Source organism: Pleuronectes platessa, chromosome 9 (assembly GCF_947347685.1).
Source record: "Pleuronectes platessa chromosome 9, fPlePla1.1, whole genome shotgun sequence".
Lineage (NCBI taxonomy): Eukaryota > Metazoa > Chordata > Actinopteri > Pleuronectiformes > Pleuronectidae > Pleuronectes > Pleuronectes platessa.
In genome coordinates, this window is record NC_070634.1 from 25410087 (window position 1) to 25426029 (window position 15943).

The 15943-nt window shown below is 45.3% G+C and overlaps 1 protein-coding gene across 6 annotated transcripts; it reads left to right on the top strand.

The window, feature by feature from the left end:
• Positions 1-3624: 3624 nt before the first annotated feature.
• On the top strand, positions 3625-15580 carry b3galt2 (UDP-Gal:betaGlcNAc beta 1,3-galactosyltransferase, polypeptide 2). Of its 6 annotated transcripts, none has more exons than XM_053431161.1 (3): positions 3625-3869; positions 4231-5598; positions 13338-15580. In XM_053431161.1, the coding sequence occupies exon 3, from the start codon at positions 13629-13631 to the stop codon at positions 14934-14936; it is 1308 nt and encodes a 435-aa protein (XP_053287136.1). In that variant the 5' UTR covers positions 3625-3869; positions 4231-5598; positions 13338-13628; the 3' UTR covers positions 14937-15580. The 6 variants fall into 6 exon arrangements, with proteins under 6 accessions (XP_053287136.1, XP_053287134.1, XP_053287135.1 ...); XM_053431163.1 differs by having other exon boundaries at positions 3841-3869; positions 5334-5598; XM_053431159.1 differs by having other exon boundaries at positions 3625-5598.
• The last annotated feature ends 363 nt before the right edge of the window (positions 15581-15943 follow it).

Here is a 15943-nt window from a genome sequence, read left to right on the forward strand (position 1 = left end):
AACAGAATCAGCTGCATTTCCTGGAGTTAAAAGGTGTTAAAGAGCATTTGGATGCAGATGCCACTGCAGCAGCTGTTCTGGGGTCTGTCTCCGCTGGCCCCACACCACTTGATGGATCGACTCTCTAACCACCGAACATCACTCTATTCCTGCTGGACCCCTTTAAAGCATTTTCATATAAAACTAATTGGATGATTATGCCACACTTTACAATCTACAGCATGTTTACATAACGTTAGATAATTACCCCTCTCTAAAAGTCTATTGAGTTTGTGTTAATATGTGGTAAATTGTTTGTGTTATTGATTCACTCGTGCGCGGGAATCATTATTTGACTCTCCAATTATTAAGTTACAGCTTGAATATTCTGGAGTTATATTCTGTGCAGTTGTTTCCTTGTGTCCTGGAATAAAAATACATATATTTACATTATGACCCCCACAAAGGAGGTTATGTTTTCACCCCCGTGTGTGTGTTTGTTTATTTGTTGGTTGGTTTTATTTTCAGCAGGATGATGGAAAGAAAACACAGAACAGATTTTTCCATGAAATTTGGTGGACGGATGGGACATGGGCCCGAAAATAAGAACCAATTTGATTTTGGCACAGATTTGAACAAACCAGCTTGTTGACGCTTTCTTAAACATTATGAGAAAGGGCGGGTTATGACATTTCCTCTTATTTCTCCTGGAGTTATTATATAGAAAAGGAGAAGGAGGATTTAATTGTGGTTTAATGGGGGCGTAAGCTTTTTCAGCCGCTGCACGGTGACACATAGAGCTACAGTCCTAGAAGTACCACCAATGTGTGAAGCTGAGATAGAGTGGATTCAGTCAAGAAGCAACAATGTTTATTTATCACCCATAGTTTTGGAACTGTGTCCCAATGAACATCATGGACTTGGTGCAGAATTAAATCCTACTAATATCTTTGAACAGTGGAAATTTGCTGCATAAAAATATGTATTTTACATTTTTATGACAAATAGAAGGAAGAACCTGAAAGAACAACCAACATGTGGCTGAGATCACGAGGATTCATCGGGATGGAAGCAGTTGTGAGTAACTTGGACACATTTGGTTTGTGGTTTTGGTTTTATGATCCTGACCGAGAGGAAACCTGATCCTGTTTACGACTTCCTGCTTCCACCTCCAGCTCTTGTTGTTTACGCGGCTCGTGCTGGCGCTGGATCTCCGACTGTCGGACCACATCTGTGTCTGTGTGTGACGATCTGACAGCTCTGTCCTGCCTCGACCTCAGCCCATGACAAGTCTGTCGAATCTGAAGGGGTCTGGATCCGATTTGAGCCAGATTAACACGTGGAATTAAAGCGTGAATTGCGTGTGCGCGGTCTGGAATTACATTTGTCTCTGTCTGGTGAGGAAACAACACAGACAACATGGCGTGTTGGTGCCAGCAGCCATCGCTCTGTCTCTGCGTATCGAGGGTGCACGACGCGAGAACCCAGACAATCCACTGTGACAGGCATGCGACCCGGAGAACTGCATGGAAAAGTGCATGAAGCCCCTGATCAGATCTGCTCAGGGAAATAATGTGACATACATTTCACTGCAGGCGTCGTCAGATTCACTATATGCACCATATATGTGATTTATGAAAATGAATTCCTTTTTTAAATTAAATTAAACCGTGGACAGACATAGCTACGACTTGTTGACTCCAGGTGCTACCGGCCAAATCTTTTTTCATTCCACTCGTCACTCTGGGTGTCGTGATATGATATGAACGATAGGCTAGTGTCCTTTTAGGCTATAATAAGATTATTAGTTAATATTATGACTTCCACACCCGGACTCGCCTTGAATAACCTCAAAGACGCTTTATACATCCAAGTTATAATTATTATTTACATTAGATCTGGTTCCCTGGGCTGGAGACAGAGATATTCACAGAGACGTCATGGACGCCTGCACTGGGGACGCAGCCAGAGGACATTATGTCCGTCTTCCACAGCTCACGTTTCATCCAGGGCTGAATTTCTTGAGAGGCGAAGCTCTGAGATAAACAACCTCGTCTTCCTCACACAGCGTCCGAGAGGAAACAGAGGAAACAGCGAACTACAGAGCAACCTGAGAAAAATGTGCGATAGAAAAGAATCCAAAGACAAAGCCATTGAGTCATCAGATTGGTAAACTCCTGGTGTGAATGGATATAAGTGCATAATTTGCCATGTCACTAAGCATTTCTCCTCAGAAGTCGCCAGGATGACGAATCGACCACCACTGAAAGCATAGAAATGAGAAATTATTCAAATGTAAAAACTGTTTCCTGGGTTGCTAGGCGGGTTCCTGGAGAAGTTGGTGTTTGAACTTCCTGCTTTTTTGCAAAGAGGACAAACTGTGGCTGTGGCTTTCAAACTGATCCAGAGACAGGGACAGGGAGTCAGGTCTTGGGCACCGTGCCAAAGCACTTAGTAAAAGACATGACAGTCACACAAGAGGAGGTGCTATCTGGTATAAAGGACATAATATGTAAATAAATGTCTACTGTACATACGTGTGTGTGTGTGTGTGTGTGTGTGTGTGTGTGTGTGTGTGTGTGTCTCTGAGTGTGTGTGTGTGTGTGTGTGTGTGTGTGTGTGTGTGTGTCTCTGAGTGTGTGTTTGTGTGTGTGCACAGTAGACTGAGTTCCTCTGAGTTTCAGCTGAAGCAGACGTGGTGTTCTAAGATACTCCCCGAGCTCCGGCAATTAATGATGACCGTTTAAATTTTGATACCCCGGCCTTTCCTGAGTTAAGGAAGTCGCCTCTCTAATAGACGCCACATGATATAAGTGCTGCAAACCCGGGCAACGATACCAGAAATCAATCCCCACCAGTACGTCCCTTTTTGACAAATACGCTTCTCTCTCCAGCCACGTAGAGCTAATGGCCTCCAAAGTATTTCTGTCAAAGACACGGGCTCCTATTAATTATTCAGTCACCTGTGCTCCTTCGCCACGGCGCCTCCTTACAATATTTACGGTGCAGCGAGAGGCTTCCCTCCCACCGGCTCCCTGTCCCCCAAGTCATAGCAAGCTGCTGGAGCACGAGGCCACGACTCCCGGCTGCTCCACTTCCTACTGGGAGAGGTGGACAGACAAGAGGAGCAGGCGGCTCCCAGTGCTCGTCCAGGAGCTCTGCACGAGTGTAAACTAGACTGAAGGCTGATGGAGGGTTTGCTTTGTGTTTCAGTCATTAATGAGGGAGGTAGAGTTTCCTCAGCGCTCTGTGATGGAGGGAGAGAGTCGTCTGTGTCTGTGTGCACTCAGCCGAAAGGTGAAATGATGCTGAATGCAGTGGATAACCACGTGTGCACGATGCTAATGTACCGTGAATTATTACATTTTTTGATTAATAGCCGAAACCGTGGAGCCACGGATAAACAAAGAGCACAGTGAATCCAGCTGTTACCAGACAACCACTGGCCACCAGCTCTCATACCAGTTAAATCCCCCTTTTGCACCCACAGAAGAGGGGTGGGCTTGGGAGAGGGAGGGGAGGGAGGGCGGGATGCTGCATTCAAGTGAACGTGGGAAAAGTGGGAGGAATGAGTTTCAAGTAAAAGAGCCTGCTTAAAGGGAAGAGGAACATTTGAAGAATCGGACACTGTTTACTCGAACTGTATTTCATGTGTGCTCTGTGGATGTAATGGGAAATTCCACTGATCAATGTTTTACCACTGGGATGAATGTCTTACTCCTGTTTTGACTGTTTTCTGTGCCCTTGGCGGATGCAACTGCAAAGTTCATGTCCTTACTGGGTCATTTCTCCTCATGATGACTTTTATCTGGGTGTTTCCTCATTCTGGTGCATACCAGACTTAACTTGTTCATTTTAGTTCCTCTTTTATTACCTCCATCGACACAGTGGTGAGTGGATAATGAGTTTTAATTTGTCTGTGAACTATCACGTTAATAACTGCACGGCTGAATCCTCGTGTTATCGTCCTCGAGGCGTTTGCACAACAGGCACATTTCTGTTGTGTGCGACTTATTGAAAAGTTTTAATTTTTTTTACCAACCTTCTCTGAAAAAAGAAAATATATTGACTTCAAGAAGTATATTTCACAAACAGCCACTATCATCTGCCGTTTGATCTTAAGGTTTCCTGATTATGTATCAATATAAATTATTCTTATTCGGTGGAATATTACAAGTCTAAATTGTGTTTCATGTCTTCAAACAAGCGTTCACTTTTTTTACATTATTTCATATTTTCTTGAAATTTCAGGGGAAATTAAATCAACTTAATCTTCAAAATCTCCTAAACTGAGATAAGTCATATTGATTTCAATGTTTTAGTTGTATCTTTAAATTGTACGAGCACCGTGTTGTTGTTGTTTTTTAATGGAGGCCGAACTTGTTCATATCTTCGTGCAATTCAGAATATGTACGCAGGTCAGATATAGTAACTGCCATTTATTGTAATAACTCTCCTCTCAGAATTTAATCAAATGTTCCAGCATATGTGTCAAAAAATAGCAATAATCAGGAAAAGGACTTTAATATCAGTAATTACACAGGCTCCTACTGAGCAAATTTTAATTAGCCTGCAACACTGTGTGTGTGTGTGTGTGTGTGTGTGTGTGTGTGTGTGTGTGTGTGGGGCCTAGATATTACTCATGCTGTGGGGACCTACATACGTTTAGTCACTTACGAGGACCTTGCTTCATCACGAGGACAAAAATACTTACTATATGTTTCTATGTTGAAATAACATGAAAATGCCACCTTATATATATTCTTTAAATATCTCGTTACACAGAAAACACCTTGATATTCCAGAAAAAATATATCAATATATAATATTTAGTTCATTAGAGTAGTATTTAGTTAATTATGTTTATTAGTCTATTAACAGTGTAAGATGGTGGCATAAGTATCTGGAATATTTTGGCCTGCAAATTTGCTCTTTCACGAAAAACATGAGCGTGTGTGTCTTCGTGTTTGTTGTGTGTGTGTGTGTTGAGGGGGGGGGGGGGGGGATATTATATTTCCCCGCACATCCCGCAAACGCACCACGAGCGTCGGTCTGTGTCACGTGAGATGCTCCGCTAAGAATGCGGTGACGTTGTGGAGTTCCGTCAGAGGAGCGGTGTCTGACAGCCAGTCTGCCCGGGACCAACAGCTGCATTCCCCGGCTGAGACGAAGCGTCGGTCCGGGGCGGAGCGGAGGAGCAGAGGAAACAAAAGACGGGTGGAAGGTGCAGAGACGAGCCGCTGGGTTTTTGGGTTTTCCCCCTGCAGGACTGTGGCAGTGATCGGACTCATTGATGCGCGAGGATTTTATGTTTTTGATTTTGTGTTTTTCCTCCATCTCCTCCTGCACATCAGCCCTCCGAGCAGCGGGGAGGAGCAGCCCCCTCTCCCGCTGCTCCCGCATCCCTCCAGCGGACCGGGCTCACGGATACACGCGCATGGATGCTGCGGTGTTTCTCTCTCTCTCTCTCTCCCTCTGTCCTCCGTGGAAAGCAACTTAAACCCGGGGGGACACAAGAGTGAAGCGGCGGAGGGGGAAGCAAGAAACATAAAGATCGACTAAGTAGAACCGGGAGAGGAGGGTCCCCTGCCCGGAGGAGGACAGGCTCTAACCCCGCAGGTTTGTGGAGCCCGCGGGGGATGAGGACGCATCCCGGTGTGATTAGGGGGACAGGGGCGAGGCGGGGGGGCGGATTAAGCGCTTGAAACCCGGGTTTGTTTCCGAGCCTCGGAGGGTCGGTGATGGCGGGTGGCGGCACCAGGGTTCAGCCACTCCATCAGCCGACCGCAGCCCCGTCAGCAGCCGCAGCAGCAGCAGCAGCATGAGGAGGAGGAGGTACACAGCCCCGCACGTCTCATCAGTCCCCCACACCCTCATTATTCATTTAGCCTTCCCCGCCCTCGTCTCCACTCCATTACATCTCCCACTGCCATCCATCCATCCATCAACCCCACAACCCCCCCACCCCCCACATCCATGCTCCCCCCCCCCCCTTGCATCTTGCATCTCCTCCCCATCACCAGGCACCTTGTGGTCCAAGTGGCTCCTCGAGGTGACACAGGGGCCCCTCAGGCAGATGTTCCACACACCTTGATTTCACTCAACCTCTAAAGAGGTTGAGTGAAACATCTGTCATCCTCCTATGACAGATACCTGAATACAGTCCAATCTGTATTAGATCCCACAGAGTCAGGTTTAGGGATCCCCTTCACTTGGAGCTGTCACAGGGCGAGGCCATCGATTGGGGTTCAATTAACCGGGCCTTCTTCTTATCTACTCCATCACGTACAGCTGCCTGAGCCACTTGCCCCCCCCCCCCCCCCCTGCATGCTTAGGGATATCTGTTAACTGCTGAGATGGACATTTAAAAAAGAAAATCAGCTAAGCTCACCATCTGGGTGTTCGCCCTGCCCACCAGACTATGAAACTTTAATAGGGTCTAATTTTCAAACCACCTCATAATTTATTGCTGTGGCATCTGAACAGACGTTGAGAGCGGATGCAGGGAGGAGGGAGAATGTACAGCCCGGGCGCTATTAACGAAGTAAAACAGAAACAATGCTTTGAATTACATTCACTGGTTAAAAGTTGTCTGCTGCATTATGAGGGGGGGGGGGGAAATAACTGTCGCGTAATATTTGATACAGCTGCAGTCGCTCGGAGCGGCCGACGCTTTATTTCCCTGTTGTCTCCTGTGTGTTCAGGTGGAGTTTCAAAAGGCTGCTCAATCATTTGCTACCGAACAAATGGAATCAAAGGTTGCACCCAGTGTCCATATCATATCGTATGGCTTTGAATTACAGGGATAGTTCCAATCAAAATATATAAAAATATTTTGAATTGCGAAGTTTTGATATTGATCTGCGAGGTACATGTCAAGGTACATTTATTACAATTCTACTAATTGAGCAATTGCTTAGTCTTTACAATGACATGAACAACACGAAAATCATCAAATTGCTGGTTTTGTTGGTCAAGATGTCAAAGATATAAAATTTTACATCGCATGAGACAAAGAAAATACTTATCGATCAGTTTAGAGGACTGATAATCAGTGAATAATTTCAGCTTTAAGATATTTAATGAGAACCGCCCTGGAGGACAGATAGTTCCCGGACTTGCTTCTACCACAATAAACCTCCTCCCTTCTTTGTATAAGGGTGGGGGCAGCACCTCCCAGAGACAGTTTCATCGCGGGTAAATAAAACCAAACTGTCTCCACTGCCAGGCACCACCTGTGCTTGTATTTGGGAGTTTGGGTAGACTAACCCTTCAAGGTTCAGATATGGTCATGTTGTGTAATTGGGAGGGATGGCTCCAGTGGCCTGGCCCAGATCAGATCAGCCTAGAGTGATGAAGAGTGGAAAAACAGCTGTCATCCAGTCTCACTCATCTGCTCTGAAGCACTTAGCAAGAATGCAACCACCAGATATCACTGTTCCTATCCCACTAGACCTATCCCAGTGGTCCTATCCCTATTTAGTCACTTATATACCAAATATGGTCACTTTACTCAAAAACCCCAAAAGACTGTTTCTCACAGTGAGTTTGTTTAAGTGAAACCTCGACACACTGTGGATTGTCCACAAGAGCAAAGACACTTATTTTGTGGAGCGATGTGTTTCTGTGAAATTTCCAAATGTCATGTTTTCAATAATTTAAACACCACCAATTGCACCGAGTTCCATTTGTATATGATTTGTGGCATGAATTTAAAAGCGAGATCTTTCAAAGCTTCAGCGGATGAAACCATCTGCATCACTCAACTTAGCACAGGAGGAGAAGAGAGAGCAGGTACAATGGATTTAGGTTCATTATTAAAAGAAATCTGAATAAAAAATAGGACCATTATTCAAAATTGAATCTCTCATACCAGTAAATTTCTAACCTTGGATAATTATTTTGTGTATGTATATTCTTATGGATATATGTATGCATGTATATATATCATTTAACAATGTAGTTCCAAACATGTGAGCTGACTAAACTAATCGAACCACGCTACACGTAATGGATAGGGGTTCAAAACCGGTTAAAACAGAAGACACGAAGTTACAGACAAAAAGATAGCGTAAACATAGCTAACTTTATGGATAAGAGGTTAGAATGATAGCAAAGTTATTAATGAACAGTTTCTTCTATACGTAAATCATAAATTAAAGTAAAGCGTAAACAGTTGAAGTAGATGAAGTTACCCAGTTTACCGTCGTCAGAACACCCAAGTGACCCACTGGAGATATCGGGATGAAGAAGGTCACTAGCATACTCTGGTGCCAGACCATGCACGGCTCCATGAGTCAAAACAAGGACCTTAAAGTGGATCCTAAACCTGATGGGAGGTCAATGCAAAGAGGATAGAATTGGTGTGATGTGAGTCGTCCGGCTTCACCTGGTCAACGATCTATCAGAAGGAGTTTGAATCGATTGAAGACGGTTGACAGACGACTTATTGAGGGGGGCTACTCTGTCTGAGGTCGAAATTAGAACTTCAGTCTTGTCTGTATTAAGTTGTAAAAGGTAGTTAGACATCCAGTCGTCAATGGCAATCCGACAGTTGTTTATCAGGCTGCCAAGACACATAGAGCTGAATATCATCGGCGTAACAGTGACAGGAATATATCTGTGAAATTGCTAATGATAAGACCTTAAGGGAACATATATATAATACAAATAAATAGAGGACCCAAGACAGAACCCTGGGGCACACCACAGGAAAGAGCAGCAGTTTCAGACATGTATGGACCAAGTGACACAGAAAGCTTCCTATTAGAGATAGGAGGATCCAGTGCAGGGTGCTGCCCCCCCCCCCACCCACACACACACACACACACACCCCACCCCACTGCCTAAGCCTTTCAATCATGATCCTGTGATCCAACGTGTCAAAAGCTGCACTGAGATCGAGCAGCACCAACACGGAGCATTCACCTTTATCAGCAGATATCATAATGTCATTGGTGACTCTGAGAAGTGCAGCTTCAGTTGAATGCTTCTGGCGGAAACTCGATTGGAACTTTTTTAAGTTGTCAGGAAGCTGGGCAAAACTTTTTCCAAGATTTTATAAATAACTGGCAGACTTTGTGACAATTAAGAAAAGCGGCAGGAGATGTCATCGACATAAATATTAAAATCACTGACCAGGATAAAATGAATCACTGAATTCTGATATAAAATAACTGTTAAAACCAAGGGGGGACGTTAAATTGAAATTCAATAAAATGGATTAGAAAAACCAACTTTGGTTCACTGCGGTTCAAAAGAGTAGAAAGCTGCAGTTCCCACTGCCCGACAATGGAAACACTTCTTAAAAACCACAGCGAGTTCTCCCCCCCGGCCCGAGGACCTCGGAGTGCAGATAAAAGTTCAGTCAGGCAGGCACAGTTCAATTTAAGGGCCGTAGTCGTCGTTGTCTTGAACAATACAACATTAGTAAAACATTACATTTGCCCAGGAATATGAAAACTTGAATCCTCAAGTCAGTAAATAAGAATGTGGACGACCAGCTGGTCAAATAACTTGCAGTCAGTCAGATGGAGAGAGAGGGAAAGTTGAGGAGAGGGTTGACAGCATCCTCCACTTATTTTTCCTTTCGCCGCAGTCAGACGGTAAACAACGGTCAGTAAATGAGAGGTTATCATGGAGTCGTGCGGCCGAACAGGGTCGATGAAAGTGAAGAGTGCGTGGAGGGTTTAAGACCAGACCACAGCAGCACTGAGGGGAGAGCTGTGGCCTCCTCACTGTCAAGTGTTCGCTCTGAACGGAGACCTCATTGTTTTCGATTGTTCTTTTACATATGAGATAATGAGTTTGCTCTCATTACAACGCGTCAGACAAACACACCAAACCAGTTGAAGGTTGTGAATGCTCCTTTTCAACAGGTGCTTGTTCCTTTGGATTACAAACAGAATTCCGCTAGAACAAATTGAAAACGTTGGTGAGAACTGATATCTTAAACAGAAGATATTGTGATGGAAATCTGGAGATACAAGAGGTTGGAAACAACAAAGTTATCCATGTGTATTTAATAAGAGGCTTTCTGCAGAAAGGATCAACACAGGGAGTCACAAGGATCTCAGAGTGAAGATGAAGAACAGTCAGATGCACAGATCTTATATAGCAGGCTTTAGGGCTGTCTCTCTGAACCAATCCAGACTGGTGGGGGAAGGAGAGGAATCTAAATATTAAGAGCTGATTCACATGTGTTTCCTAAGGTGATAAGAAGACATACACTCCTTCCTGTGATGGGTAATTCAGTCGCTCAAGGCTCTGGCAGTTATCTTGTCATAAACAGTTCAGACCATAAAACAGCTCAGGTCATTAGACAGGGATGCATAAGGTTACTCTCCAACTACAAAATAGGTTTCAACCATACTTAGTACATTTTTCCAATACAATACATATATATGTATATATGTTGTTCTTTATTCTGTCATTGCGGAAAGCCCCCTAAAGTTAGGAATGAAACAAGTTAATTGAGCCAAGTCCCGGGCTGTCCAAAACGACACACTCACACACACACACACACACACACACACACACACACACACACAAACACACACACACACACACACACACACACACACACATACACATACACACATACTGGCAGAGAGCAAGATAAAACCATTGAGGGATATGACATTTTTTTCTTTGGCAGTAGAGGTGGAGCAGTTTACTGTTCTATTCAAAATAAAGTTCCTTCCTGGTTCTATTGAGGTGGCGGCAGGACGTCCTAGACATTGTTTAACCAGGAACCGATGAAATCCAAACTGTCTCCGCCCCCCGACACCAGTGTCACTTAAATATGCAGCAAGGCTATATTATAATTTTTTTTTAATTGTGACTCAATGAAAAAGCCGTCAGATGTTTTGTCCCCGCCCCCTTTGACCTGGTAATTATATCAACAAAGCCTCTGTATGTAGCAAATGGAAGCTGTCATTTCTCCTGAGGGAAATCTGTCACTATCACAAAGTGCACGTTTCACTGAATGAAGGCAGCACCCTCATTGACACCGGGGATATTTGTTGTGCGTGTATTAAACACTTTGCGGAGTCATAAACAGACCAGGGCCGGTTGTGTAGGCATGGAGACACAACGCTACCTGTGTGGAACGATGTGTCCACCTCGCCGCCGTCCAAAGTCTCTTTCTCTTCTCATCCTGTTGTGTTTCCTCCCTCTGGGCTCCGAGCAGATGTAATGTATGCCTGGTATTTCACCGCTGTGTCACTCTCCCAGCGTTCGTTCTAATTATTGACCGCTGCAGAATTGCCGGGGCTTTAATTAGTGCTTGTGTAACTAATTGGCTCGCACAGAAGTGACATTGATGGGAGGCAAGGAAATTAATTAATGAGGAGAGGCATTGGCAGATTCAACGGATCTGCTAAAAAGTAAAGATGGATGCCTGGTCTCTCGGTGGAGCCGGCGTTTGCATCAACAAGAAAACAAAGTCGCACACTCGACCACTCGCCGTTGTCGACATGCGTGTGTGCGTGTGGGCGGGTGGATGGTTGTGTGTGGGCATCCGTCACGTGTGTGTGTTTCTCCGTGTACATTTGTATTCATGTGTATACGCAGCCCTCTGTGTGTGTGTCCACTTCATCAGAGCTCAGATGTAACTAGATGTTCATTCAGTTGACAGGAGAAATCTCTCAAGCACTGGATATGCTTGGATGTAAAGTATGTTAACCTTTAAAACAAAGCCGGCCCTGGCCCCTCTCATTCTCCTGTAATTGCTTGCGCCGGGGAAGCTCACTCGCCTGAAAAGGTTATCGTGTTCCCTGCCGGTTGTCGTGACGAATGAGCAAACATAACAGGAAATGAAAATTGGAAGTTTAGAAAAAATCCCGCCGCACGCTGAGTTGACGTGTAGCATTTGCACAAAGTAACGCTCCGTTGTTCGCTGTCCTCAAATGATTACAACGCAAAGCAGACGAATAAACAAAATGGCAACGCAGGCAGACCATAAATTAATACACTCACGAAAAGGAAAGATGGATTCCAGATTCTCACACTGCTGCTGCATTAATATTCAATAGAGTCTACCTGCAAGTTTCTGCTGGCTTATTCTGTTTTCTCTGGTGACGTGTGTGAAAGCTAGTTATGCACAGCGCCGATGATGTGTGTATCTAGTGTGGATGTAATTATGTGTCGAGGGCACACGCACCTTTTGTGAGTCTACGCACACAATTAGTGATTATGTGTGCGGTGTGTTTGGTGTGTATATCATTAAGTCGGGTCTGCATTAGATTTATGGTTATTGTGTGTTTTCTAGGCGGCACAGAAATGATTATGTGCGCAGTATTTGCTGTGCATGTGATTATGTGCAGTGCACAGTAAATTCTGTGCTTGTGCAAACGGATCGTTGGTGAGTTGAAGAATCAATGTGTGCTTACATGATCGCCTTTGTGCCTCCCTCTGTGGATAAGTCCCTGAGGGCAGAAGATGCAATCTTACAGATCACATTTTGTCAGCGCTGTTGCAGCCGTGCATGTGTTTTGTTTGCATTCGTACGTTTATGTGCATGTTTCCTTGTTTGTGCTGGATAGAAGATGGAGCAGCCTGGGTGGTAACAGCTAGACAGTAGGCAGCGTAGATAAGCTGAAGGTGCGATGAGAATAGCGTGGGGGGGCTGTTATCATCGGAGGCTGGCACAGGCCTCGGAACCGCTGCCTGCTGGACCCTGAAAACTCATTCTGACAGATTCATCTCCTCCCTGGCTGTCGTCGCATGGTGGGGGGCTGATGACACTCTCTCAACCAAGCAGCTCAGTGTAGTGTTAGCCGGCACCACGTTGAGCCAACCTGCAATTTATAAATCTGCCCTTGGCATTAAGCTGAATAATGGCATGCAAGAGGCAAGTAGGAATATGAGCCAGAGCCAGCTCAGATTCCACAAAGACTTCTGAAAATGTCTTTTGTAATATGTCTCAACATCTGGATGTTCCTTTACAGATGCACCAGAGAAAAAAACGCTTGCAACATTTGCAGCAGCAGTATTTCCTTCTCCCAATGCAGCAATATTCACTCCATTTCCAGTTTTATTTCCTCGGGAAGCCACATGCCCACAGTCCAATCAAAGATGCTACGACGCCGTCATATAGGTTCCTTTCAAAATGTTAAGTCAGTTTACCAAACGAATTTTCAACGTCGTGGGCTCTGTGTCCACAGAAAGCTGTAATTTGGGTTTTTGCATCTGGAAGGAAATTAATTCTGAGTTATTCTGTCTGTTGCACGACAACCATAAAGAAAATGATTCAGAGACAAACTCAGTTAGTTGACATCTGACTCTGTGGCCTCGAATGGGAGTTGCTTCTTGGAGCATTGCCAAGACTAAATATTGTTTATTTTTTCTCTTTTCAGGTTAGAGAGATTAAACACAAAGGAGGCGTCCCTCATCTTATCCTGAAGGAGGCACCACATAGAGCATGAGCCTGTGTTTGTCTACAGCGCCAAAGGAGTTCCAGGGAGAAGCCTCTATGGTCACGTACTCATCGTCCTCCTAGCTCCACCAGGGGCCCTTTAAACCTGCTCCACGCTGCACTGGTGGACATCTGCCGACTCAGATCCCCCTCTGATCGTTGGCAACCACATGTTTGAGGTGACTGTGTGCTACTTGAGCAGCAGCAGCCTTCTGCGACCCCAATCTCCACCATGCAGTGGAGACGGCGGCACTGCTGTCCCATCAAGATGACCTGGACCATCAAGCGTTCAGTCTTTCGGACCCACGTGACAGGCCTCCTCTCGCTGGCTCTGCTCTTCACTTTCTTCTTGTTTTTCAGCCACCAGGACTGGCTGCCGGGGCGCAGTGGGCTCCGGGAAAACCCACTCAGTAATACACTGAAGGCCCTTCGCAGCCCCAAGGGGGACGGCAACCAGAGCAGCTCCCTGAGGAGCCCGTGGAGGGACGGGGGATATGTAGCGCCAAAGCCTCTGCTCAACCTGAGCACTCAGCAGGCGGAGGGGCCGGCAGGAGAGACCGTCGGAAGCAGGATGGGTGTAATGGGGCTCGGGGACACCATGAGCACCAACAACAGTTTACAGAAGGAGATGGGTGTGGGAGGGACGCTCAGTGCTCAGCCCTACCGCTACATCCTGAACGAGCCCTTCAAGTGCAGGGACACCACGCCCTTCCTCATACTCCTCATTGCTGCCGAGCCCAGCCAGGCCGATGCCCGAAACGCCATCCGTGCAACCTGGGGGAATGAGAGTGTAGCGATGGGCCTGGGGTTTGTCCGTCTCTTTCTGCTCGGAGTAGGAAAGAGCTCTGACACCTTCCTCCAGAGCAGCATCGAGGAAGAGAGCCGCATTCACCATGACATCATTCAACAGGACTACCAGGACACTTACTACAACCTGACCATCAAAACCCTGATGGGCATGAACTGGGTGGCCACCCACTGCCCACACGCCTCCTATGTGATGAAGACAGACAGCGACATGTTTGTCAACACCGAGTATCTCATCCAAAAGCTGCTGAAGCCCGAGCTGCCTCCCAAGCATCGGTTCTTCACCGGCTACATGATGAGAGGCTATGCGCCAAACAGAAACAAGGACAGCAAGTGGTACATGGCGCCAGAGCTTTACCCGAGCGAGCGCTACCCGATATTCTGCTCGGGCACGGGGTATGTGTTCTCAGGGGACATGGCCGAGCTGATCTACCAGGCCTCTCTCGGCATTCGCAGACTGCACTTGGAGGATGTTTACGTGGGGATCTGCTTGGCGAAGCTCCGCATCGACCCGGTACCCCCACCCAATGAGTTCCTCTTCAACCACTGGCGGGTGTCTTACTCCAGTTGTAAGTACAGCCACCTGATCACGTCGCATCAGTTCCAACCCAACGAACTCGTCAAGTACTGGAACCACTTGCAGAGCAACAAGCACAACGCCTGCATCAACATAACCAAGGAAAAGAATGGCAGGTACCGGAACCGAAGGTTTCACGGAGAGAGGCCTCCATGACGCCTCCTGTGACTGCCAAAAAGACAAAGGGAGATAGGCACACAGTAACTTCAGCCATTGGAGGGCACGTGGAACCTAGCACTATACACTATTTGGGGAAAAGCACATTGTTTTGGTATTGTGTACAGTTCTTGAACCAAACTATTTTTTTAATTTGAGAAAAAAAAGGTAATTATGGTGAAGTATTCTGGGGTGAAGGACATGTCTGTGTTTATGATAATTCAGGTGCCAACAGGAACGTGGTCGTTCATGCTAATGTGTAGGTTCTCCTCCAAAGGGAAGTGCGGTACGTCAAAAAAACAACTGTGACACAGTCGTGTTTACACAGACACAAAGGGAAATGTTAGTGTATTATGTGGAAAGTTACACTACCTAAATATGAATGAAAGTATCTTTGACATTGACCAGTGATGCTGCCCTGTTTCTCAATGTTTACTTTACATATTTATCAAAGAACACACCTCTAGCCAGAGGGGTTTATCTGTCATATACTGTATTTTATTTTGAAAAAGAAATCGACACAGAAGCACTCAGAATCACGACAGAGATGACTGAGATTGTATTTTTTAAAGCTTTACATTGATTATGACTGCACTAGAGCAAATGTGCAATGAATCAAATAACAATTAAATGTATTGAAGTCACTTTGTTGTGTGTATTTTGTCCGGACTCCTTCGTGGCGTGTGAATAAGAGCAGCTCATCGTTGAAAATGTAACAGTGGCAAAACTTGATTATATACTTAGATTATTTCTAAAAAGAAATGATTAAAGTTTCCGTTACACACGTATGAATAGCCCATATTTGATTTTACCCATGTTGAGATATTGATTCACCAATATCCCTTAAACCTTCACAGCTAATGTTGAAACCAGGAGTGAGTTGCAGAAGCTAAGATATTAGCTCAGGTGTAACGGAAGCCATTACTGGAAATGTACAATGTACAAAACTAGTTGTTACGCAGAGATTACCTTTTCATCTGCATTTTTTTTTTTTATTTGTTAGCAGG

What these genes read in the sequence shown, in the direction of transcription:
- b3galt2 (XM_053431159.1), top strand. Translation starts at nt 13,629, where the DNA reads ATGCAGTGGAGACGGCGGCACTGCTGTCCCATCAAGATGACCTGGACC.